The sequence below is a fragment of the Colias philodice genome, chromosome 3 (assembly GCF_061535455.1).
Source record: "Colias philodice isolate Cphi_HAF_F1 chromosome 3, ilColPhil1 Martin Lab GWU primary, whole genome shotgun sequence".
NCBI classification, from domain to species: domain Eukaryota; kingdom Metazoa; phylum Arthropoda; class Insecta; order Lepidoptera; family Pieridae; genus Colias; species Colias philodice.
In genome coordinates, this window is record NC_143088.1 from 4,591,387 (window position 1) to 4,615,863 (window position 24,477).

Genomic DNA, 24,477 nt, shown 5'->3' on the forward strand with positions numbered 1-24,477 from the left:
AAAAAACATTTAACGAAATTAAACGATTTTTATAAAGCAGCCGCGAACTTCGTGTAGAGTAGGTTAAATAGTGACATGTTATTCTTATATATAAAAATGAATCGCAAAATGTGTTGGTAAGCGCATAACTCGAGAACGGCTGAACCGATTTCGATAATTCTTTTTTTATTATATTCCTTGAAGTACGAGGATGGTTTTTATGTAGAGAAAACGTAAATATGTACCACGGGCGAAGCCGGGGCGGACCGCTAGTCTTATATATAAAAATGAATCGCAAAATGTGTTGGTAAGCGCATAACTCGAGAACGGCTGAACCGATTTCTATAATTCTTTTTTTATTATATTCCTTGAAGTACGAGGATGGTTTTTATGTAGAGAAAACGTAAACATGTACCACGGGCGAAGCCGGGGCGGACCGCTAGTTGGTTATAAAATAAACGAATCAAAACCGAATTTAGTTGAATCTACACCGATATAATGGAACAGTTAGTTATCTAATTTCAAAAAATTTGGTATCGGTTTTTTTCTTATATTCGTTCTTATAAATTTCCAATCTCTCTAGTTAATAACGTAGAAAAACCAACTTATTAATAATAATTCGTCAAAAGTTCTAATCCTAATTTAGATATCTAAATAAAATATTATCAAATGCCCCTAACAAGTAGGTAAACTATTAAAAAAATAATTAAACTACCTATTATCAGAACTAGAATGAAATCTAAACATGTGTCTACGGCATTTGTATGCATTCACCATACCCATTCAATGTTATCATAGAACAAAGAAATACATCTATTTAACACCATGAAAGCTCCGATAAGTATCTTGAAATTCAAATCACCAATGCAATTCATAGAGGGTTACACAAAATAAGCTGGAAAGCTCAAAGCAATAATAGGGCTCCACCCCAAAGATACAATGCCGCACTCCCCTCACAAATTAAGTGTAAAACAAACCTAATGAAATTTAAATATCTTTCGACGAGACTGTAATAACTGCACAAATAAAATCATGTCGCGGGGGAGAGTAATCGCTTCTATTGTGTACACATTGTACGAAAATGTGATATAGAGAGTTGGAACCTTGTCAGAATAATCCGACAGTGGGTTTACGGTATATTATTTTGGAACTTACAGGCATGATGAGTGTGACAAGGGTGGAATACGTTAAGGAGGGGCGGGAATGCTCTCTAGACAGTAATAGGCTCTCAGTGTAGACATACCTCTTATTGTTGTCTCGTTAACAGATAATTCAGTACATTACAGTAATACGTTTAGTGGTCTCATGCGAAAACAGGGAAATCTGGGAGGATTGGCGTAGTTGCTACTTAATTTAATGTCTTTGGTGATATTGTAACTTGTAACGAGATAATTTAGTGCTTTATATATCTCATATACTGTTTTTAGGGATTGTGATGTGATTATTTTAGTAATGAAAAATATTTTCATTTCGAGTGCACGTAGGACCTTATACCTACAGCTTAGATGGGTAGGTAATAAAATATACGAACAATTCATAACCACCGGTCAATTGTTAAACTAATTCTGTCGCAAGATTCGAGTAAAATATTCAAATAATTTTTCAAAAACACGTTTTCACCCCTCAAAGGGAAGGATACTAATTTCCTACCCAGTCTGAAAGAAGCTTCCTTTCAAGAAGTGGAAAAAAGTTACAATCGAAAAGGAAATTTGCGTTTTAAATCCTCTAATGAAGCTGAGAAGTTTATAATGGAGGGGTGAAAGGCTGCAGACAAATTGAGGAAAAAACTCTGAGCGAGTATCTTTAACGAGAAATGTTGACTCGCCTTCATTATCTTGCCACGAATGCAAAACATTCCTTTTAAAATTAGGTTTTTATTTATTCCATTTTAGACTTGTTTTGTGCGACGCACTTTAATACGTAAATGGTAATGTAAATTGCGTTGTAGATTTATGAAGGAAAAGTGGAGTGGTCAAACTTGGTGACTGTTTTATTTTCTTGTATGTATATTATAGGTAAATATACCTAGTTATATTTTTCACTTAAATTATATTATAGCTATACTTACTTTTTTATTAGAATTAAAGGTATCTAACTATCGACATGAAGATTTTTTTTATATATGTTATTTATTTATTTAACCATTTATTACCACCATACACCATTACACCATTTAACATTACAGTATATATGTAATATATACACTGGTAAAAAAAAGGTTATTATTCTATTCCTCACTGACCACGAGCAATGATGATGTATAATAAAACCTATAAATTGTTTTAAGAAGATAGGTACCAATAGGTACCTATGTATATTTTTTAAACTGAAAGAGATTTTTGTAAAGTAATAATTTTCTTTGTAGCTCGTGTATCTGTCGCAGTCACATGGTTCAATCTGTTATTTGATTAAATAACTAGCACCTTCATTGAATGACGAGATACTCCATAAATATTATCACACTTCGTATTCAGATATACATGGGGAAAATATATAAAAGAAACAACACGTTTTTTATATCAAAATTTATTAAATATAAATACCTATTTGGAAGATATCATTTTATTTGAAGCACAGTTATATATCCGATTATGTACAGTCTGGAAACATTAAAAGTAAATAGAAAATAATAAAATAAATACACAAACTGTACAATATTTTTATAATAATTGAAAATTAACCTTTCATAACATTTCAGATGCACTTCTATACTTTAGACAAAAATGCATACAATTCATGTACAAATATGAAGTTAAGCAAATTAAGACTTTACACTAATGAATTTAAGTGCGTGCATTTTAAAACAAATTATATTTTATTATTATTTCGGTACATTTAGTATCTAAAAGAAAACGTGTAAATATTTATCGACACTTATTTAACAAAATAAAGATTCGAATTTCAATCCTAGCTACTTGTATGAACATTTTACTGTATGTTGCGTAAAATTTATTCGTTGTGTATGTGTGGTTGTGATTACTGCAGAACTGCTGCGTTCGCGATGATAGATGGCGAGTTGATAGTTTCGCCAAGACTCTCCAAGAGTTCTTTACGATAATCGTCGAAGTCTCCGTCCACCTGTAAAAGTAGTCATATTATAGAAAAGTATTTATTTATATTCTTATTTATATGTATTATATTTATCAAGATTCAAGACATTAAATACGATAAAAAAAATTAAATACATGTGTATAAAATATTTATTTTTAAGTAATGTTTGTTATCTATGGGAGTTTCGACTTCCACCGCCGTAAAGTAAAATTTAAAAGAAGATATTTTTCTTTTAATACTCAAATTTAGATTTGGCGGGGTTAGGGATAATAATTGAATATCCATCGTTTTATTGGAGCTGCCCTTTTACTCGTTGATCGCTTCAGCAAGCGCTCATATACTCTCAATGTGCAGTTTGTTGTTACTCGTCCTGTATTGCGTGTAACAACAACACACAAGCTCACCACATTAATTATAGTCTGGTCCTCGGTGCCCACGAGCGCGTCTATGGTCTCTATTTTTGACGTGATAACGTTTTTAAAATCGTTTTAGTCGGGTGACATGTTCAGAAACTTGTGTCACACCAAAACCTCACGAGCGCGATCGCAGGTATAACGAGAGAGAGACGGACCGATCTCCCGTCTTATCTCGAGCGCTGCCACCAATAAGACGTTATCACGTAAACATCTCGATCGTAAACCTACTTTACAAACAACCAATTTTTATTTTATTACGATGACCACGAGCGCGTCTATGCTCTCTATTTTTATTTTATTAACATACACACACACACACACAAGCTTACCTCATTTATAGTCTGGTCCTCGATGATCTCGAGAGAGTCTATACTCTCAATGTGCAGTTTGCTGGTATCGTCCCACATTATGTATACCACAACACACAAGCTCACCTCATTTATAGTCTGGTCCACGATGACCACGAGCGCATCTATGCTCTCTATTTTTATTTTATTTACACACACACATTAGCTCACCTCATTTATAGTCTGGTCCGTGATGACCACGAGCGCGTCTAAGCTCTATATTTTTTTTACACACACACACAAGCTCACCTCATTTATAGTCTGTTCTTCGATGATGTAGAGCGCGTCTGTGGTCTCTATTTTTATTTTATTTACACACACTCAAGCTTATCTCATTTATAGTCTGGTCCTCAAGGACTACGAGCGCGTCTATGCTCTCTATTTTTATTTTATTTACACACACACACAAGCTCACCTCATTTATAGTCTAGTCCTCGATGACCACGAGCGCGTCTATGCTCTCTATTTTTATTTTATTAACACACACACAAACACACACACACACAAGCTCACCTCATTTATAGTCTGGTCCTCAATGACGTATAGCGCACACTCGGTCTCACGTATGAGCCGCTCGTCGTGCGACACGATCACGACGCCGCCCTTGTACTCGTTGATCGCTTCAGCTAACGCGTCTATACTCTCGATGTCCAAGTTGTTTGTCGGCTCGTCCTGCATTTAGTTAAATTAATAAAGAGGTTATATGAAAATACGTTTTACGTTTTACGGGTTATACGAATAAAAAATGAATTATACAAATAACGCTTGTGCTGAGTCTATCACTGACGTGGTACTGCAGGGTATGGAACTATTTGTGCCATACTCTGTTGTGCCCGTTGGTGGTAGATCTAAGCCTTGGTTTGGACGTTCCTGTAACATGGCGTCTCGTCAGAAACAGGAACTTTTTCAAGCCTGGGTTGCAGCAACGGCATGTCGCGATCCAAGCGTTGGTCTCATCAGGAAGAAGTACAACTCTGCCTCCAGATCCTACAAGAGAGAAATCGCTAAGGCTAAATCTAGTTACATTGGTGCACTTGGCGATAGACTAACGCGACTTCCTTCGGGAACACGGGCGTTTTGGTCCCTCGCCAAGGCCATCCAATGTAACTTCTGTCGTTCATCCTTTCCACCTTTGCACAAGGACGAAGACTCTCTGGCCCATTCCGCTAAAGAGAAAGCCGAACTCTTGGGCGCTCTCTTTGCTAGGAACTCGACTCTTGATGACAGGGGAAAGACACCGCGACCATCCCGCGGTGCAACCATTCAATGGCGGATATACGTTTTACACAACGTGCCGTTCGAAATGCTCTCTTTTCCCTTGACATCCATAAGTCGACAGGGCCGGATGGAGTCTCCCCTATTGTGCTTAGGACATGTGCTCCTGAGTTGGCACCGGTTGTAACGCGTCTTTTTCGGCTCTCTTACGCCAAAGGCATTGTTCCGAATTCGTGGAAGACTGCTCTTGTCCACCCAATCCCTAAAAAAGGCGATCGCTCAAATCCGTCTAACTACAGACCGATCGCCATCACTTCTTTACTCTCCAAAATAATGGAATCCATTATTAACTGCCAGCTTATGAGGTACCTGGAGGAGAACCAGCTGTTAAGCGACCGGCAATACGGTTTCCGTAGTGGTCGCTCGACTGGTGATCTTTTGGTGTACCTCACTCACAGATGGGCGGAGGCGGTTGAGAGTAAAGGGGAGGCATTGGCTGTAAGTTTGGATGTAGCGAAAGCCTTCGATCGGGTCTGGCACAGGGCACTTCTAGCGAAATTACCATCTTTCGGACTTCCTGCGAAGTTATGCGATTGGGTTGCCAGCTTCCTGGAAGAGAGGAGCATTAAGGTCGTTATCGACGGTTCTTGCTCTAAGCCTCATCATGTGAATGCTGGTGTCCCACAAGGCTGCGTGCTATCTCCTACACTGTTTCTTCTGCATATCAATGATTTGTTACAAATCAGTAACATTCATTGCTATGCAGACGACAGTACGGGGGATGCTCTTTATCCCGGCCGTGCAAACACTTCAAAGGAAAGCCTTAATGAGAGCCGAAACAAACTTGTGTCTGAAGTCGAGTCTTCTCTTCATGAAGTCTCGGATTGGGGCGAACTTAATCTTGTCGAGTTCAATCCCCAAAAGACACAGGTTTGCGCGTTCACCGCTAAAAAGACCCCATTTGTCGTAGAACCTCGGTTTAAGAGTACTCCCCTTAGTATATCGCCGAAAATCGGAATCCTCGGAGTTGAAATCTCGAGTGACGTTCAATTCCGCAGTCATTTGGAAGCGAAGGCTAAATTAGCCTCGAAAAAGCTTGGTGTGCTCAGTAGATCGAGACAGTACTTCAAGCCGGCCCACCGACTTCAGCTGTACAAGGCTCAGGTGCGACCGCATATGGAGTACTGTTCTCATCTCTGGGCCGGAGCTCCACAGTACCAACTCCTTCCTCTTGACCGCATCCAACGTCGAGCAGCTCGAATTGTCGATGACCGTAGGCTTTCCGATAGGCTCGATCCTCTGTCAGTGCGAAGAGACGTTGCGTCTCTCTGTATACTGTACAGAATCTACTATGGGGAGTGCTCTGAGGAATTGTTCCATCGACTACCAGCCGCACAGTTGCACCACCGGACCACACGCCGTAAAAATCTGTTCCATCCGCACCATCTGGATGGTTGGCGCTCCACCTCTGTCCGCTTCACCCGCAACTTCCTTCCGCGTACGGTGAAACTGTGGAACAATTTGCCACCTGCGGTGTTTCCGAACAACTACGACATTGGGGCCTTCAAGAAAAGAGCTTATTTGTCCATAAAAGGCCGGCAAAGCACCTGCAACACTTCTAGTGTTGCAAGTGTTTATGGGCGGTGGTGAACACTTACCATCAGGTGCAGAGGCGGCTCGTGACAAAATTTTATGGGTGTTCACTTGAAATAAAACACTGAAAATACATGGTGTAAATCAGTACAATTTATTAAAAAAAAAATTACTTATAAAGGAAATGCATACGTCTTTCTTTTTGGTGTGCAAAAATATCTATAACTTTTTTGTGAAAGTTAAAGCAATTTGAAATGCACCACAAAATACGACACAATCCATTATCCTTCGTAAAATATGTCTGTTTTCATCGACACGGTCATTGAACTCGCGTATTGACTTTCGGTACGCGGAATCTAGTGCTTTACGAATGTCTTGTTGTCCGATAGACGCCAATTGCAGTTCATTCAACAAATGGTACCGAGATTGTGAATGTTTTCATGTTTTTTCATCTTGATTGAAAGATGAGCTAAGTCGTCAACGCCCGTTTCAGTCCAAGCACTCTCACCTCCGCCGGCCGCGCCCGCTTTAAATAAAAGACACGGAAAACAAAATAGTTTGTTGCTTTCATCACAACCACACAACCACGGTGTTTTCACATATTGTTCAGATTTAAACACACGCGTATATGTTTTCGTTTTTGTCGTACATTTTTGCGTAAGATCATGTAGCGGTCCCTTAGCTTTACATTCAAGCCGAATTTGTAACGTTTTATCACACTTTTTAATGAACGCCACATTATAATTATTGTTCATTTTAACACTCACAAGTAATACTGATAACTACATGCTATTTCAACACGTATTTTATAATTTTAATTAGAAAATTGCATGAATCGCGCGCGTGCATTGAAGTTGACTCGAGTGTTTGTTTATATTAAAGAAGTGGAAACTGGCAACGTCGCGCCGCGCGCGCAATCACTGTCCTGCCGGGCGGTAAAAACGAACCGGCAACGTTTGCAGGTGCGGCGCTCCGAATTTTGCTACTTTTCCATAGAAAATCTTTTGTTTCACGCGCAGGGCTCTGGCAAAACCCTCTCTTTCACTCCTATTGGATTTCGTATTAGGAAATGTACTAAATCTTTTTTCATTGGAGCGCAATCGTGAGCGCACTTCTTCGCGCGTTACATAATACAGTAGGTATTATACAGGTGTATGGGATGATGGAATGATGGATATATTCATTGGTATTAACAGTAGTTTTAAAGATTACGATTGATTTTAAATTAAGGAGTATGATTTTATTATAATTATTTATGGGAGTTCACTGCACCAGCGCTCCTTAGGGCGAGCCGCCTCTGATCAGGTGGCCCACCTGCCCCTTTGCTTGCTCTGACATAAAAAAAAAAAAAAAAAAAAATAAGCAGCGTCAACACGCAAAAGCGTGCGTAATTCAAAACGAGCTTAAACTTCTCGACTTTATAACTTCGGAAATACTTCATGTATTAAAGAAATAAAAACTAGTGTAATGTACATGATCTAAACTCTCATTTAATAGTAAGTAGTGTTATAGTAATATACATCATTGGTGTTCCTAATAATTAGCACTCAAATTTCGTAATTTGAAAGACTCTGCACTCGTATAGGTTGCGTACACGCGCAACTATAGCGAGCGCGAAACAAGACCAACGCTAGGCGCGTTGTCATCTGTTTGATTTGTGCCCGATTTCTCGTGTGAGGTCATTCTTAATAACTTAAGGCCCGGAACCAAAAACACAATAGAAAATCTATTATGTCTGGGACCTATCGGGCCGCTTGGGGCTCAATGGGTTAAGTGTGTGTAGAATGTCACTTCTATATGAAATATTCCACTTTCCTATAACAAAGCTTACTTTTCTTTGCTAATCCGTTTTTCACAAATAACTCACCAATATAATAACATCGGGTGCCATAAGGGTCAGTTCCGCCAACGCCACCCTTGCCTTCTGCCCTCCGCTGAGGTCCTTCATCTTGATCGTATGTGCATGGCTCGCTAGGCCGAAGGTACCTAACGCTTTACGCGCCTTTTCGTATTGCAGACCAAAGAGCCTTTGGAGATATTCCACTGGGGATTCTTCCGCTGTTAGATGCTCTCCGGAATGCTGGTCGAAACGACCGATCCTCTGTTGATGAAAAAGAATTACATGTATTTATAATTACGTTGCTTATGTGTACCTTATATTAAAGATTTGTCCTTTTATCCCTGTAGATGGAATACAAGTTAAAATATCGGGTAATTCTGCCTTCTGGATAAGAATAAAGCTACACTATCTATAGAAAAGCATAAAAAATAGCATACAAATTCAAATCCCTTCTTTTTCAAGTTGGTCAAATACAAAAATAAAGATTTAACTAATAGTAATTATTCAATTTGCTTACAAACTTAAAATTACGTATTTTAAGATTTTTCAATTGTTTTATATGAAAAAAACAAGAAACATTGTATATTGAATTTCACACAAATTTTGCGCACTTTTTTATACAATACTTTTGTCTGATAAGAACATATCCTTACAAAAAAAAAGTTTGAAGTTCTAAAATTGTCACTAGCACTTACCAGTCTATGATTCCTCAATAGTTCCCCGCGTATAGGACTCAGTTCTCCGACGAGAAGCTTCAAGAACGTAGACTTGCCCACTCCGTTGGGACCAACGATGGCGATACGCGAGTTCAGATCGATACCAAAGTCCACATCAATGAACAGCGGCTTTTGGCCGGGGAAGTTGAAATTCACGTCTAGGCAGCAAATTATATTGATTAGTCTGTAGCTCAATAACAAATAGAATTTTAAGAACTTAGAGGGGTATTTTAATTCATTTATAAATGTACATATATAATTTATGCAGAATTCATTACATAAACGTGCAAAAATTGTAACTGTAGATCATGCCCCCTGGTGCCACGGGCTTTTTTCGTACACGCCCATTTGAATTTCGAATGTTAAAACTGCATTTCTTTATATCGCGGCCTATATTTCTCACCAGCCTGACCACCAGGATGCCTACGCGCAAATTTTATTTTCGAATATTCGATATTCAAAATGACTCGTCAGAATGTATGTCTCTCCATACACGTCTGTAGAGCTTAACCGCAGACTACGGAATTAAGATTAAGAATCGACTCAGTTGTGCTGCAAAATTGATAGTGGGTGGGCCGGAATTAAGATTATGAACTAAGGATCTAAATTAATACGGGAGTTCCAGAAGTGTGGGGCCAGCTTAAAATATTGTACCATAAAAAACGTAATTATTGTAATATTATACTAACTGTGCAACCCAAGTATGGGCGGTTGCAGCGGCGGCGGGTCCGGGAAGTTGAACTTAACGATGTACTCTTTAGGCCGCTGCAGTAAAGTGACTGGTGCCGCATTCTCTTCGTTCTCTTCGCGCGTCGATTTGCTGCGGTTCTTCTCTTGTTTGCGTGTTAACGCTTCCTTTTGTTTCTTTTCCTTTTTAATAAGTGTTAATAGGGGATTTAGTTGACATCACTTATGGTTTCCAAACCGATTAAAAGAGATTTAATGAAAGAGGTAAAAATAATGTTATGTAACGTATTTTTAACTAAATAAATTGAATGAATATTTGTCTGTGTTTTATTTAATAACTAACAACAAAAACTAAAGTTTATCATACTCAATTTTCTTATGACAAAATAAGACACAAAATATTCTTATTTTTAATACATACTGCTGCCTTCTTTGACGATCCATGCGCCTTCAAATCTTTTAATCTCTTCTCTTGTTTTTCATACTCTTTAATCATTTCTTTTCGTTTTTGTGCGTACATTTTCTTGAACATGGAGTAATTGCCCTTATAATAATACAACTTCTGTTGATCCAAGTGAATAATTTCATTGCACACATTATCTAAGAAAGACTGGTCGTGAGATACTACTAGTAGGGTTTTCTTCCATCCTTGTAAATAGCTGTAAGGAACAAATTTTGATAGATTACTAGCGGTCCGCCCCGGCTTCGCCCGTGGTACAAATTTCGCAATAAAAGGTAGCCTATGTTCTTTCTCAGGGTCTAAAGATTATCTGTGCCAAATTTCATCAAAATCGGTCCAGTAGTTTATGCGTGAAAACCATACATACATACATACAAACCTTTCCTCTTTATAATATTAGTATAGATTTCGTAAATAATAAAATAATGCCGGACTTGGGTCACGCAAATAATTAATATGTTAATTTTATTAAAAACGAAGATATTTTACATTTATTACATTTACATTTTAAAAAGAGAAAATAAAATTACTTACTTATCCAACCAAATTACAGCATTAAGATCTAAATGGTTTGTAGGTTCATCGAGTAGTAGAAGCGTAGGTTCAATATACAAAGCTCTGGAAAATAAACATTTGTTAATAAATGCTGCTGTCTTTTTAACTAAAAATAAAATTAGTGTTTATATCGACATATACACCTGAAAATGTTGAAATAATTATTTTAGTTGTGTTTTTTCTTTCATTATCACTGTAAAGTGTCTTTATTTACATAATATTATGCTTGTTAATTATAATTTCGAAATATCTACACTATTTCACAAGAGGGAATATGTATTATTTCCTACACATACCTAGCTAATGAGACTCTCATACGCCAACCACCAGAGAAGTTTTTAGTAGCTCTATCCTGCATCTCCTTGTTAAAACCTAAACCAGCCAAAATTCTTCGAGCGCGTGGTTCTGCTGAATCGGCACCTATGGCTTTCAATTCCGCATACACCTAAAAACAAATATTATACTTATTAATAAATCAAATAACTATTGTTTAAAGGTATTATTGATACTGACTGATATTAATAATATTGTTTTATGTTAAAACGAAAACGTATACAAATTGGGTTAAGTAATAGGAGTCAGAAAATTTTTGCACTTGTGTCTTACCTCATTCAATCGGTCTTGCTTTGATAGATCGCCTTTTTCAGTCTGTGCTTCAAGCACCTTACACTCGTCCAATAGTTCTAAATAAATAAACGAAGTATATTAATTGTGTAATTACAGTTACATAGACTAAATACATAAGAAAACCTGATCAAAATTGTTTTGTCATACTGCATACATCTTTTAAGATCTCTTACCTTTCCTTTTAACATCCGATTCGAGCAAAGTATCCACCGCACTCATATCACTAGCCGTGACCTCTTGTTCACAAAGCAAGATATCAATATGAGGCGGCAATGGAAATGCCCTTTGAGCGAGATGCCTCAACAATGTAGTTTTACCGTGACCATTGGGCCCTACAAGACCGTACCGACGACCGTTCGCAATCAAAAGATTCGCGTTCACGAATAAGTCTTTCCCTTTTGCACTGATGGAAAAGTTCTCCACTTTTATGTCCACCGCGTTTTCCAGGGCTGCCATCTGACCTGTAAATAATACCTTGTAAAGTGTGAAGTATGTTAGCTTTTGTGACTATTATGAATTTATATTAGATCAATTAATTCAAAATATGTTTCTTTAATATTTAGAAACTATAAGACTACATACTTATTTTAGATGAGTACTTTGGTTTTTGGACACTTTGGTTACAAAAAAATCACTTATTTATCAAATTTGTGTGTCCCAAATTCCCTTGGATACAAAAAGGTTATTGTTCTTGGTCGTAAATATCTAACGACATTTATGTCTTATCAATCAATTTCATTTAAGTATTCGTAATTTCTAAAAAACACTCATGATATTTTTGACAAAATTATGAAATTATTTTCATTAGGCATTCTATTGCAAGCATTCTTCATTGTATCTTTTCTACTAAACTTTATATCTACACTAAGAAATGGATAAATGACTAACCAGCAGTTTTTTGCGCCTGGCTCACAGTGAAATTAGCATCAAGATCACTATGCCCCTGTCCGCCCTTTTTCGTCAACAACTCCATTTGTTTTTCGTACTCTTGTTGTTTTTTTAACTTCTTCTTCTCTTTGTGACTCATTTTCTTCTCTTGATCAGGTTTCACTTCTTGCTCTTTCTCTGGTTCTTTCTGTATAGTAAAATGTAGTAATGATTGGTTAATCATTACATTGGTATGCATGGTTAATGCTTAAGCATACCAATGTATAATATTTAATGTTTCCTTCATATTATATTGTGGATAATCCAGTATTCAAATTGAGGAGAGATTGTTTTAATATTTTATTGCATAGGAAAACAGGCGAAAGTAGATGTCAAACAATGTAAATTTAAAGAAAAAAAACTTTTTAAGGGCATATTATAATATTTTAATAGGCTTTTTTGTATAGTTTAATAAGTATTACTATGAATGTAAACTTGTATATGTAATATGATTATTGAAGATGATTTAAAATATATACATCCATACAGTAACACAATTGATTTAAACTAAATTGAAAAAAAAACATCTAACCTTACCTTTTCAGAAACATCTTCCTCCTCTGGTTCAGGTTCTTTGATTTCAAACTTCTTCAACTCCTCCTCTATGTTGTCAATGTTATTTTTCTTTCTATTCTTTACTGAAAAAAAAATTTTGACACAAGTTTTCAATGTCCATATGTTTTTCAGACAAGATTCCTTAAGATTGGTAGCTTTGTGTTGTAATTACAAAACTGTTTAATGGCAGTATATAATTTGAATTTGAACTAGAATAGTGACTTCATAATATTTTTAACCAGCCGTGCCCTGTGGATTTACCCGCATAGCTCCACTTCTATCTAAGCATGATAAATTATAGCCTATAAACTTCCTCAATCGGCTCAATCTAATACCGAAAGAATTTTTAAATATCGGACCAGTAGTTCCTGAGATTAGCGTGTTCAAATAAACAAACTCTTCAACTTTATAATATTAGTATGGATGTGTCTGGTTTCTCCTTGCTTATTTGATTAAGACCAAACTTATTAATATTAAATACTTACATTTGCTTTTAACAATTGGTTTTAAAACATCTTCTTCCTCTGAATCCATCTTCAATTCTTTATCACTTCCTTCATCAGGCCAATCATCTTTCTTATTTTTACCTAAAATTAAGAACTTCAACTGTTATAAAATGAGCAGATACATTTAGTATTTGCAGATAGATTACAGAAATTATAATAATGAAATTTATACGCATATTGCTGTCTCAAAAAAAATGGATATAATTCATAACAAAATACCCTTTGTGAAATATTAAAGATGTAAATACCTTTTGAGCTTTTAGTTTTAGGAGGTGGAGCCACATTGCTGGAAACATTACTGACAACTGATTTAGAGTCATCATTGTCTGATTCATCTGAAGCCGCAACTGCTTTCTTTTTGTTCTTTGCTAAAAATAAGAATATTATTGTTTTAATAATATGTGAAGTGTTTAAAAGGTCAAGGCCCCATAATTAACCGACTTCAAAAAAAGGAGGAGGTTCTCCATTCAACCATATATATTTTTAAATTCCTGTGTCTTACTTGTAGACTTATTTTACAAAATTTATGTTAAAGTTACTGAACAAAATAGCTATCCACAAAGTGACACCACTATCTTATGTCTAAATTAATGTTATGGAAATACAAAATCTGATCATTAAATTCCAAAAAACAGAACAGGGGCCATATTATGACCTTTTATTTCCAGACAGATAACACCATGAACTGACTGGCAAATTCATGGCTATTGCAATCATAATATGAATTTGCCAGTCAGTTCAATTCACTGCGAAAACTGTCTAGAAATAAGAGCTCATAATATGGCCCCTATTGCCTCTAGTGATATAAGACTAACTCTTTCTCTAAGCTTTACAGACTCTGTCAAACTTCTAAACTTCTAATGAAATTATACATGCAAACAGCTACCTTTAGCGTTTTTAGATTTGGCTGGTAGTGCTGCAATACTTGAATCATGGCTGGCAACAGAATTTGCATCGTCATCGTCAGATGCCTCTGAATCAACAGTGGTCGTTTTTTTCTTGTTCTTTGCTGTAAAAAAATATTAATTACATACTTACTCTTATTTTTAATTTAATTCAAAAAGTATTCCAAAGTTACTTGGTAACTAACTAAAATTTGTACATATTACATACATTGACTTCCCGATGAAGGGATTGTACAAAATGCATATGAAATAAAATAAAATAAAAGAATACTCAATACTCTAAAAGTAGTTTTAGGAAACTATATATTTAAATATTATTTAAACTAATAGCTACTCTTATTTATTTTTGTTTGTTTTCAACTCTATGTAATAACTCAGGCCCCGGAATCACAGACACAGTAAAAAATATATTGTCGTGGACCGATCGGGCCGTTCGGGGCTCAATGGGTTAATAGTTGAATACTTGATTTTGATTATAAAAACCATTTGACATAGCTTACCTTTCTTTTTTGATACAGGCTTTACTTCTTCCTCTTCCGAGACTTGCTTCAGTTCTACGTCACTACCACCATCATCAGACCAATCATCACCCTTTTTGCCTTTACCTTAAAATAAAATTATTTTTTTGAAAATATAGCTCAATAAAAGATATAATCTAAAAATTAATTGAAGTATGTTTACTTAATAGTCAGTAAAGACACAATATGTACATTCAATTATAAATATTATAATTATTATGTAAAATTGTGAAATTAATTACAATTCATAATTTAACTGTTCCTGTATATAAAAATAAAGAAATCTATTTTAGTTCACTTACCCTTTTTCTTTTTATTTGTTTTAGCAGCAGGCTTTGATGCAATACTTGTAGCATTACTAACTATTGACTTGTTATCATCTTGTTCATCATCAGAGTGGTCTAAGCCCTTCTTTTTGTTTTTACCTGAAATGATAATAAATATATAAATTGGGTGGAATTTTGACAGGAATTCTTTAAGCTAGGTCTTTGCTTAAAATATGTTTAAATTACAATGTGTACATTACAGCTGTTATTTGCCAGCAATATGTTTAAATCAGAAATAAGAAAAATTATACCTTTCTTTTGAGACTTCTTAGCGGCTGGTTTTATTTCTTCTTCTTCATCTGACACGTGTACCTTCTTAACAGTATCCCCACCTTCTCCATCACTAAGATCAGCAACTTCTTTGCCCTTTTTCTTACCCTTTCCTTTGCTTTTTGAGGTTATATCATCGTTGGCAACTGGTTTCTTCTCCTCAAAATCATCATTAATGTCCATATTTTTCTTATTTCCTTTCTTTTTAGACATTATGCTTTCACTTATTTATGAATTAAAATAAAATTTACGTGGACAACACTGATTTAACAACTCTTATGCCCCTCGAGTCGTATTGAAAATTTGAAATTTGAAATTTGCAATCTATCAAAATTGACATTTGACAATTGACATTTGACATATTATGACAGCGAATTTAAAAAATGGGAATGTCCTGTTCATAGACAAAAAAGAAAAGTACGCCCGAAAATTCTATTCGCACGGGAACGCATGCGAATAGAACGCGGGAATGTAGAAGTAGGTTTGCCGTGTTAGTATATAAATTTTCTTTCGCATACCTAATTAATAACGATATATTGTTAGATCTCCGGTCTGAAAAAATGTCAAATGTAGTTTATACAAAATTTCATTGGCCAAGTCTTACCGATCGGCTTGATACTTTGGCGCTGCAAAGAGACGTCGCTTCACTGTGTGTTTTCTATCGTATCTACAATTTGGAGTACTCTGAGGAGCTGTTTGAAACAATACCTGCCACTGAGTTCCATCAACGTACCACACGTCACAAACTCAAATACCACCCACACCACCTTGACTCTTGGCAGTCGACGACTGTGCGCTTCAAAAGAAGCTTCTTTCCGCGCACAACGAACTTATGGAACGAACTTCCTCATGCGGTGTTTCCAAACGGTTAAGGCTTAGGGACCTTCAAGAAAAGAACGTACTCCTACCTTTGCGTATGGGTGACGCCTTGGGCGACGCAGTACACTTAACATCAGGTGCACATGATTCATGTGTAAATTATATTATGTAGTACACTCGCTATTCGCGTTGAGATTCGTGTATTAAAATAAAATAACAAGTAAAAAACACTATAGGTAATATTGTCGTTTTTTCTTTTTTTAATTTCATCATTATCTTCGATTTTTAATTCAATTTTAATGGTGTCCGTCAATAGATCACTTCATTTCCAAAATTATCCTCTTTATACCAAAGAAGATATAATAAACTAGCTTTCCGCCCGCAGCTTCGTCCGCGTAGTCAAAAAAACCACATAGATCTCGTTGGATTTCCGAGATAATATGTATCTTATATCTAATTTATGTCTTTTCTCAAGATTACAACTTACTTTATGTGCCACATTTCATCAAAATCGGTTCAGACTTCTGTGTTTGAGGCGTGAAGAAGGAAAGACAGTTTTTACAAGGAAAAGTAATTATAAGGTTATATCGTTTTTGTTTTCTTCTTGAATACTGGCTAGATACTTTCTTACATCTTATGTCAAGAAAAAATATGGAAATGAAAATAGAACTTCCCTGTGCAAGATATTGTTTGCCATGATGGCCACACAAATTTTATTGTATTTTATTTTTGTTCTTTTCTCCTTCAATTATTTGCCTAAATGCGCGTCTGAACTATCGAAAAAAAGTATTGAATATGGTCGTGAAGACGAAGGAAACGATGAAGGAATGGAAATAGCAACAGAACAGGAGAATAATAATGTCACTATGTGTACAAGAAGGCAAAATAGTATTTTGCATGAGATTCAACTAGCAAAACCGAAGCAATTTCCATTCATAGCAGCTTTAATGTCTCAAAGGAATGAATATATTTGTGCTGGATCCATTGTGTCAAATGGTATAATACTAACAGCTGGTCAGTGTACACAGTCTGTGAGTTATGCGCTTGTTAATACTACCTCTGACAAAAAAGACGATACAGTGGTACAGTTACACGTTATTAAAACTGAGAATTTTCCAACATATACAGGAACTGATTCTGTAAAAAATGTTGGTATACTTTTTACAGAAAAGCATAACAACACACTAGCTTCAAAGATTCGCTTAAGTAACATCACTAATGGGAAAAATATAAACGAAATGGAAGCTATAGGATTTGGGCTTAACGCTGACGCAGACCAAACAAAAGCTCTACAATACATCGGTATAGAGCAAAGAGCAACCACTGGAGTTGTAATACACGGATTTCTTGATTGCATTGATACAAAGGTACCAACTTGTTTTAAGGATTTAGGAGGACCTGTCATATTCGATAATGAACTTATTGGTATAGTAACTAAGGGTCAGGATGAGTGTACTAAAGAAATGACATCCACATATTCTATTAATAAACATCTCGTCGATGTTCTCCCTACTTATGCGTTCAAAGCATGGCTTGATGAGCAAATCAGTAAAAATCAAGAGCAAGTTAAGGAACCTTTAGAAGTTTACCCAACAAAACCTGTTCTTCGAGAAACTATTCACGTAATGACTAGCGCTGGAAGTGCTTCAAAATTATTTTTACCCTTTATGTATGCATATTTTCAAGTTTGTAATATTCTGATAAAAATTCTTTAAATTTTGTTTTAAAATTTTCTGTTAAATTTCAATAAACCTTGTATGTCTAATGAAATGTTTTTATTTTGATTCAACTAGTTACATAGCCAAATCTTCAATTTCAAATTACAAGAATTTTAGGTTAAATAAAGGGTAGTATTTAAACGAGTTACAGTCATGTAAATTAAAGTTTTAGTTGACAAAAATAATTAAAATTGGGGTAACAGAATTACTAAGTGAGCGACTGACTGCAAGCGATGAAAAATTAATAGATCAGCAACTAACAAACATTAATTTGCGTTACATAAAATACAAAATGAGCAGCTTCATAATATTTGAGCGACCTAATATTAATTGTTTGAGTGACAAAATTACGTCTTGAATTATTTTCATTATTTGGCATATGATTTATTTATACTGAGTGGCATTTTAAATCGAGGTATTTCGAATAGAAAAATCACTTTGAAAAATCTTATAATGGACAGAGTAGGTACTATCAGTTCAATTTGTTTTTGAAAGTTTTATCAAATAACTATTTGAACAATTTATTCTAGAGTTTTTAGTCGCTCTAGATGAGCGTAATTTAGTCGCTCACTTAGTAATCTATTCGCTCAACTAGTAATTTAGTCGCTCATATAGTAATGTAATCACACAGAATTCTAATATATCAAATGGATTAATCACAACCCTCCTTTAGTACGCTCAATCTGTATTTTATTATCAACCAATCAACCAATATTCGTTGCTTGTTTAGTTTATTTGTCGATTTCTCAAATTCATAACGCTCAAGTTATTAAATCAGTATCTCATAATCAGTCGCTCACTTTATTTTCAGTCGCTCGTTTTATTATTCCCCTTAAATAAATAGGAATTTAGGCGGGCCGCACACCAGGCATATACTTGTATCTCGATTTATCGCCCCCATGTATTTGTACGCGTGCACGCACACCGAGGAAACATTTGTAACGGGCGCACTTTGTGGCGAGAGTCGAGACGTTGTCCGCGCTACACGAATTCAAGATCGAACACGTTCGTTATTTGTGGCGCCACACCAAGAAATCGTCGTCATCAGACGATGATTCATGATGTCGACATTCTCAAAGCGATGCCACGCTACAACTGTGCTTCCGATGTGCGCATATACACTACATTTGTAGCAAGCTGAATTGTAGCGCATTGATTGTGGTGACGTAAATGTTCGATGCATGTAACCACAGAACAGTAAAAACATATAGAAGTGCTATAATGTCATAATTAGTATGAAAACCAGTGTCGCCAAACCCACACATTTAAACCGATAGTTATACAGTACACTACAAGTAAACTATGCCTTTGATTGGACAGCTTAATTTGAGTAAAAACTGACTTAGGTTATAAATTCAGCATTTCAATATGTTCCCTAACGCACCATGTTACGGTTTATTTTAGTATAACATCCCTAGGTATATTAGCAGTTTTGTTTCTCATTGCACAGAAATTCCAAATTCGAAAACATTCAGCTACTCCACAACAGAGGGTGTTAGTTTTCGATAGATATAAATTTGAAACGCAACACATAGAGCTAAGGTTGAAATTTGTGTCACTCAACATTAATGACATTAACTTGATATTTATCTGATGCTATGCTCTGAGGGATGTCAGCCTTGTTATCGATAATTCACAAATAAATATTTTTTGTGTATTTTTTTTTCTTTCTTTTATATGAGTATAGTATAATGTGTCACATTTTGGAGTATGTTTATTACTACTAAGTACGTCTTTTTATATTATTATTATTAAATAAAAAACGGAATAGAATAGTATTAATCTATATTTACAAAATACAAACAGAAAATATGCATTATTTTAAATCTTGGAACTGCCGTAGGTTTGCTGTATCGGTGGGCTTTTTAGACCGCTTGGTGCTGTTCGGCATCCAGTTAACTCGTCACGTTGCATTTATCCATTTCTCTTTTAAATTAGCCTCTTTGGGAAATCTATAAATAAATTGGACAAATGAAAGCTAAGGAAAAATAAAATAAAATTTAATATTTATAATGTTTGTCTTTTCTAAAGTATCGATACTGTCGATATGCGCCACAAGCATCACTAAAGCGACATTCATTTGTTTATTGCAATAATATTACAGAAAGTCTTGTTTGCTGTTCAATCTATAATAGTACTAATTTCTTACGGATTAATGTTCATTTTGACTAGATATTTGTATACAATTTTGACAAATTACGACAAGCGAAGTTATAACATAAAATATAATTAAAATAAATAAAAATAAGACTTACCGATGGTATGAAATGCCTTCATTGCTGATATTATTTCGTCTGCTATCATTTTTGCACTCTAATACCGAACAACACGTCCTAATTAATGAATAAATATGGAAAAAAGGTTTGACAGCTGACAACCGACTCGAATATTTTTCTGCGCTTAACTGAGAGCAAGTAAGGTGATCTTACCTTACCAGTGACACGTGGGCCAAGCCCACATCACACTTCTATCTACTTTACTGTTCTGTGCATGTAACACACATGTGGCGCTGGTGTGCGGCCCACCTCCGAGGCATATCAATAAAAAAAAATTCAGAAGCGGAAACCATGGTGGCAACATTATTATGCTAACTCAAAATTCAAGATATTCCAAATGTCATATCTGTCAAATTACAATGCTCAGATTTTTGTAATAAGTTTTAAAATTTATAATTATTCTACAAATGTTTAAACATTTGCACTGCCCAAAATATTATTAATTTTTGATTCAGCTTATGCTCAATGAAGACTTATGATTCAAGAGTCCAATACCCCCATACAACTTATTTTCATAAGGACAAAGTGTGCCTCTCTTTCATAGAGGAATAATGTATAGAAGAAGATCTCTTTTCAGGTTCCTGTGATTGCCGGCCGGCTTTACAACTTAATAGGCATGTGCGTAATCTATACACTTATAAACATTTCGATATTCCCCAAGCTTTGTCCTTAAGAAAATAAGTTATGTCTACGGGCTCTTGGAAGAGAAAAAAAAAAGAGTGAGCAAGAGTGAGAGACTTTTTTTCCCTCTTCGACCTGTTTGAAATTACTAATTTATTTAATTCTTGTTTTTAGAATAGTATAATAGTAATTCATGTCCTTTTATTTGAATGTGGGGGTATGTATAAATCTTTGTATTATTATTATAAAATTATGAGAATGCATTAAATATAAAAAAAAATTATTACAGTTATATCTAATTAAATAAATAAATAAATATTAGTATTTATAGTTCTTACATTGACTTATTATCTTAGGAAAGGGGGGAAAAAGTTCAGATAACACCTAGTGCTAGAAAGCCAATACACAATATTTCATACACAGATACTATGAGTTACAAAAAAAGTAATATAAATACATCAAGAGAAAGAAATATTCAATCCTCTAATATTGGAGTTGATGAAGTTGATAACATTTTCAGGTATGGTATTTTTGCAGCATAATATTTTGTATAATTTTTTGAGTAGGTATAATACCTATTATAGTAGTACATATAGTATTGTAGCAATGATAAATAATGAATAAGTGGTTTGTTTTTATCAATGACATTAAAATTAATAATCATCAGTAATAACCTAAATGATAAAGTCAGCAATTTGAATTTGAGTTATATAAATTTTACTACAGTCAAATGTGTATTTTACAGTAAACATGTTCGTCCTTCAAGTCCTATTCCAATAAGGAAAGAATTACCAAGTGGAAGTGCCCTTGATGCAGAATTATCCGAAAGTGATGATGAATCATCAAATGAGTATGTATATAAATTATATATAGTATACTAATATTATAAATGCGAAAGTAACTCTGTCTGTCTGTCTGTTACTCAATCACGCCTAAACTACTGAACCAATTTTCATGAAATTTGGTATGGAGATATTTTGATAGCCGAGAAAGGACATAGGCTACTTTTTATCCCGGGATAATGACGCAATCCCCGAAATCCCACGGGAACGGGAACTACGATGGTTTTTCTATGACTGCGCGGGCGAAGCCGCGGGCGGAAACCTAGTATTTATATGAATTATATATAGTATGTATATAATATTGTTGTCTCGAATAATTGTTGGCAATAAGCCACTACCCATAAGTAGTGAATTAAAAAAATAATGTAATTAGTGTGCATATTTTATGATATGAATTTCAACGTGTAGAAATACTTAATTTTATGTGGTTACAGAAATGTATGACTAATACTTTAACTTACTTTGTATTTAATTTAATTTATGTAATACAGGATGTGAAATAAAAAATAATAAAAATTTATCTGGGCCGCACAAAATTGTTATTTAATAAAAATCAATTTTAAACTGGCATTAGGTTAATTAATACAGATTCATCTATATTCTATACCAATTATTTTCACTATATTTGTTTTGTATATTTCAGAGAGCTGCTATCTGAATCACCATACAGTTCACCAGATAGCCTGTCAAATTCTTATAACAAAAATGAAAGCCCCAACTATGAATATCAATCTATTGCCCAAAGTAACAGAGAAAATTTGAGCAGGAGAGTATTATCACATCAGTATAGTCAAGAAAGAAAAAATTCAATTCCTTCCATTCAGCCTGATGAACAAGTTCTAAAAAAATACACATTTTATATTGCCGCACTAATTGCTATAATAGCTCTTGCTGTATATTATTTGTATGATCCAAGCACAGAGAAAACTGTTTTTCATAATAATTATGATAAATTCAGTTTCTACAGTGATGTGAAAAGTTTGGCACAGCAATATAAAGTTAAAGGGGACGCAATGTTACAAATACAAACAGGTAAGTTTTGCTCATTTACTTTACAGTCTCTAGACCTTAAATTTCGTGGAATGTTACAATAATCATTAAGTATTTTTTATATGCATTACTGAACAACCACTCAACACAATTAACTAATATAAATATAATATAATATTAACAAATTTTTAGCAATAAACACCATATTCGAAAAACAAGACACAGCTTCATTCATTTTTACATATGATGGAGGGATGGCTAATTTTGACCCAGTGAAATTCAACAAATTTATGGATAATATTGCATCAGCTGCTTCTCGATATTTACGTAAGTTATTAAATTTGAATATACACTGGTCATCAAAAAAATCGACCCACCTGCATTTTTACGGAAAATTGCGGTTTTCTCACAAACTAAAGAAAAAAATTGTTTGGAAACTGAACCGATTAATTAAACATGCATATTTACACGAATATAAACACATAAAATCATTAACATAATAAAAATAAATGTCAATTTCGAATAAAGTTCAAAATCCTCACTTTTCAGCTTTTTCTTTATTTAATTTCAAATGCAGTTTATTTTGTAATCATGAAACTTATGATCACGATTCCTTCGAATTTATACTCAGTACTTTCTCTTCTTTCTGGAATGATAGCCTGCGTTCACCATTTTAAAGAAATAATCAAGATTTTGATGGTCTCTTGAGGAATTCATTATCATTCTTCCCTCATGGCGGTTTTCAGGTCTCCTATTGTTGTAGGGGCTGAATTACGAGCTCTAAGCTTTATTTTTTAATTGTCCCACATGTGCTCTATAGGTTTCAAATCGAGACTTTTTGCTAACCAGAGTGTAACTCTAATGCGGACCTCTTCTAAATACTGGATCACGATTCGCTCTACGTGTTTCCGAGCATTATCATGCATAGACTCAAAGTTTTTGCAGATACAGCCGGCATATTACACCATATGATAGTCCAAAACCTCGGTAATGTATTGAACAGCATTTAATGAGCATCTTTTTATCGTCAAGCTCCGTGCGCCATGTCAAAGAAATGCCACTCTAGAACTTTACAGAGCCTCCATCATAATCGACCGTTTCTCCTACCTAGCACTGAACAAATCGTTCATCTGGTCATCGCATGACATAAAGACGTCTATCAGCACCATATAAAGTCATTTGCATCTTGTCACTCAAAAGTACTCACTCCCATTGGCCTATAGTCCAGTTTACGTGATTTCGAGTCAATTGAAGTCTGGTTTGTCGATGAGCTGTGGCTGATTGTGGCCATGTTTCTGGCTTGTGTGGTCTTAGGTTCTACTCCTTAAGTCTTCTTCTAACAGTTCTGTCATTTATACCCACCTCCTTATCTTCACGCAGGCGTCACTAGAGATCTACACCAGACAGATGTCGATTTTGTAGAGTTGATTTCATTATCTAGGGGTCGTCCCTTTGAGGTGCCGCCCTATTTCTTGCAGATCAATATTTTCATCGATACTGCCCAGTCTCTAGAAACCTTTGGTAAACTCATCGAACTGCAAAACAGCTCAGATTTTAGTTTTTAGCCACAGCAAGTTGACATAACCCCTGTTTTAGTAGAGCCACAGTTTGGGCCCCCTCAGCTACACTAGTATCCATTATTTTGAGACAAAATTTATCAAAACTACAGCATCAATTATTAAACTTAACGTTATGAATAAGAGATCCCGAAAAAAGTC

General features: G+C 35.0%; 3 protein-coding genes across 10 annotated transcripts in view; 2 read left to right on the forward strand and 1 right to left on the reverse strand.

The window, feature by feature from the left end:
• TORIP (Torsin interacting protein) overlaps positions 1-24,477 on the forward strand; it is a 29,920-nt gene that overhangs the window by 3,732 nt on the left and 1,711 nt on the right. The window contains exons 1-6 of one of the 7 annotated variants that reach the window (XM_089714194.1): positions 20,633-20,679; positions 21,102-21,144; positions 21,284-21,447; positions 21,673-21,777; positions 22,413-22,801; positions 22,952-23,086. In XM_089714194.1, the coding sequence (XP_089570320.1) occupies positions 21,121-21,144; positions 21,284-21,447; positions 21,673-21,777; positions 22,413-22,801; positions 22,952-23,086 (817 nt within the window). In that variant the 5' untranslated portion in view covers positions 20,633-20,679; positions 21,102-21,120. The other 6 variants (XM_089714198.1, XM_089714193.1, XM_089714195.1 and 3 more) reach the window with 6 other exon arrangements.
• LOC149489566 (ATP-binding cassette sub-family F member 1) lies at positions 2,490-15,923 on the reverse strand. 2 transcript variants are annotated; one of them, XM_089714190.1, is made up of 19 exons: positions 15,475-15,923; positions 15,200-15,322; positions 14,880-14,984; positions 14,361-14,483; positions 13,723-13,842; positions 13,454-13,555; positions 12,951-13,051; positions 12,375-12,561; positions 11,660-11,947; positions 11,466-11,542; positions 11,156-11,304; positions 10,839-10,922; positions 10,266-10,503; positions 9,847-10,027; positions 9,137-9,315; positions 8,469-8,702; positions 4,334-4,465; positions 3,776-3,802; positions 2,490-3,057 (listed from the first exon to the last, which is right to left on the reverse strand). In XM_089714190.1, exons 1-19 carry the CDS (start codon positions 15,704-15,706, stop codon positions 2,956-2,958), a joined length of 2,784 nt encoding a protein of 927 aa, XP_089570316.1. In that variant the 5' UTR covers positions 15,707-15,923; the 3' UTR covers positions 2,490-2,955. The 2 variants fall into 2 exon arrangements, with proteins under 2 accessions (XP_089570316.1, XP_089570314.1); XM_089714188.1 differs by lacking the exon at positions 3,776-3,802 and having other exon boundaries at positions 4,307-4,465.
• On the forward strand, positions 16,568-18,087 carry LOC149489567 (lectizyme-like). Its single transcript, XM_089714191.1, has one exon. The coding sequence runs from the start codon at positions 17,008-17,010 to the stop codon at positions 18,025-18,027; it is 1,020 nt and encodes a 339-aa protein (XP_089570317.1). The 5' UTR covers positions 16,568-17,007; the 3' UTR covers positions 18,028-18,087.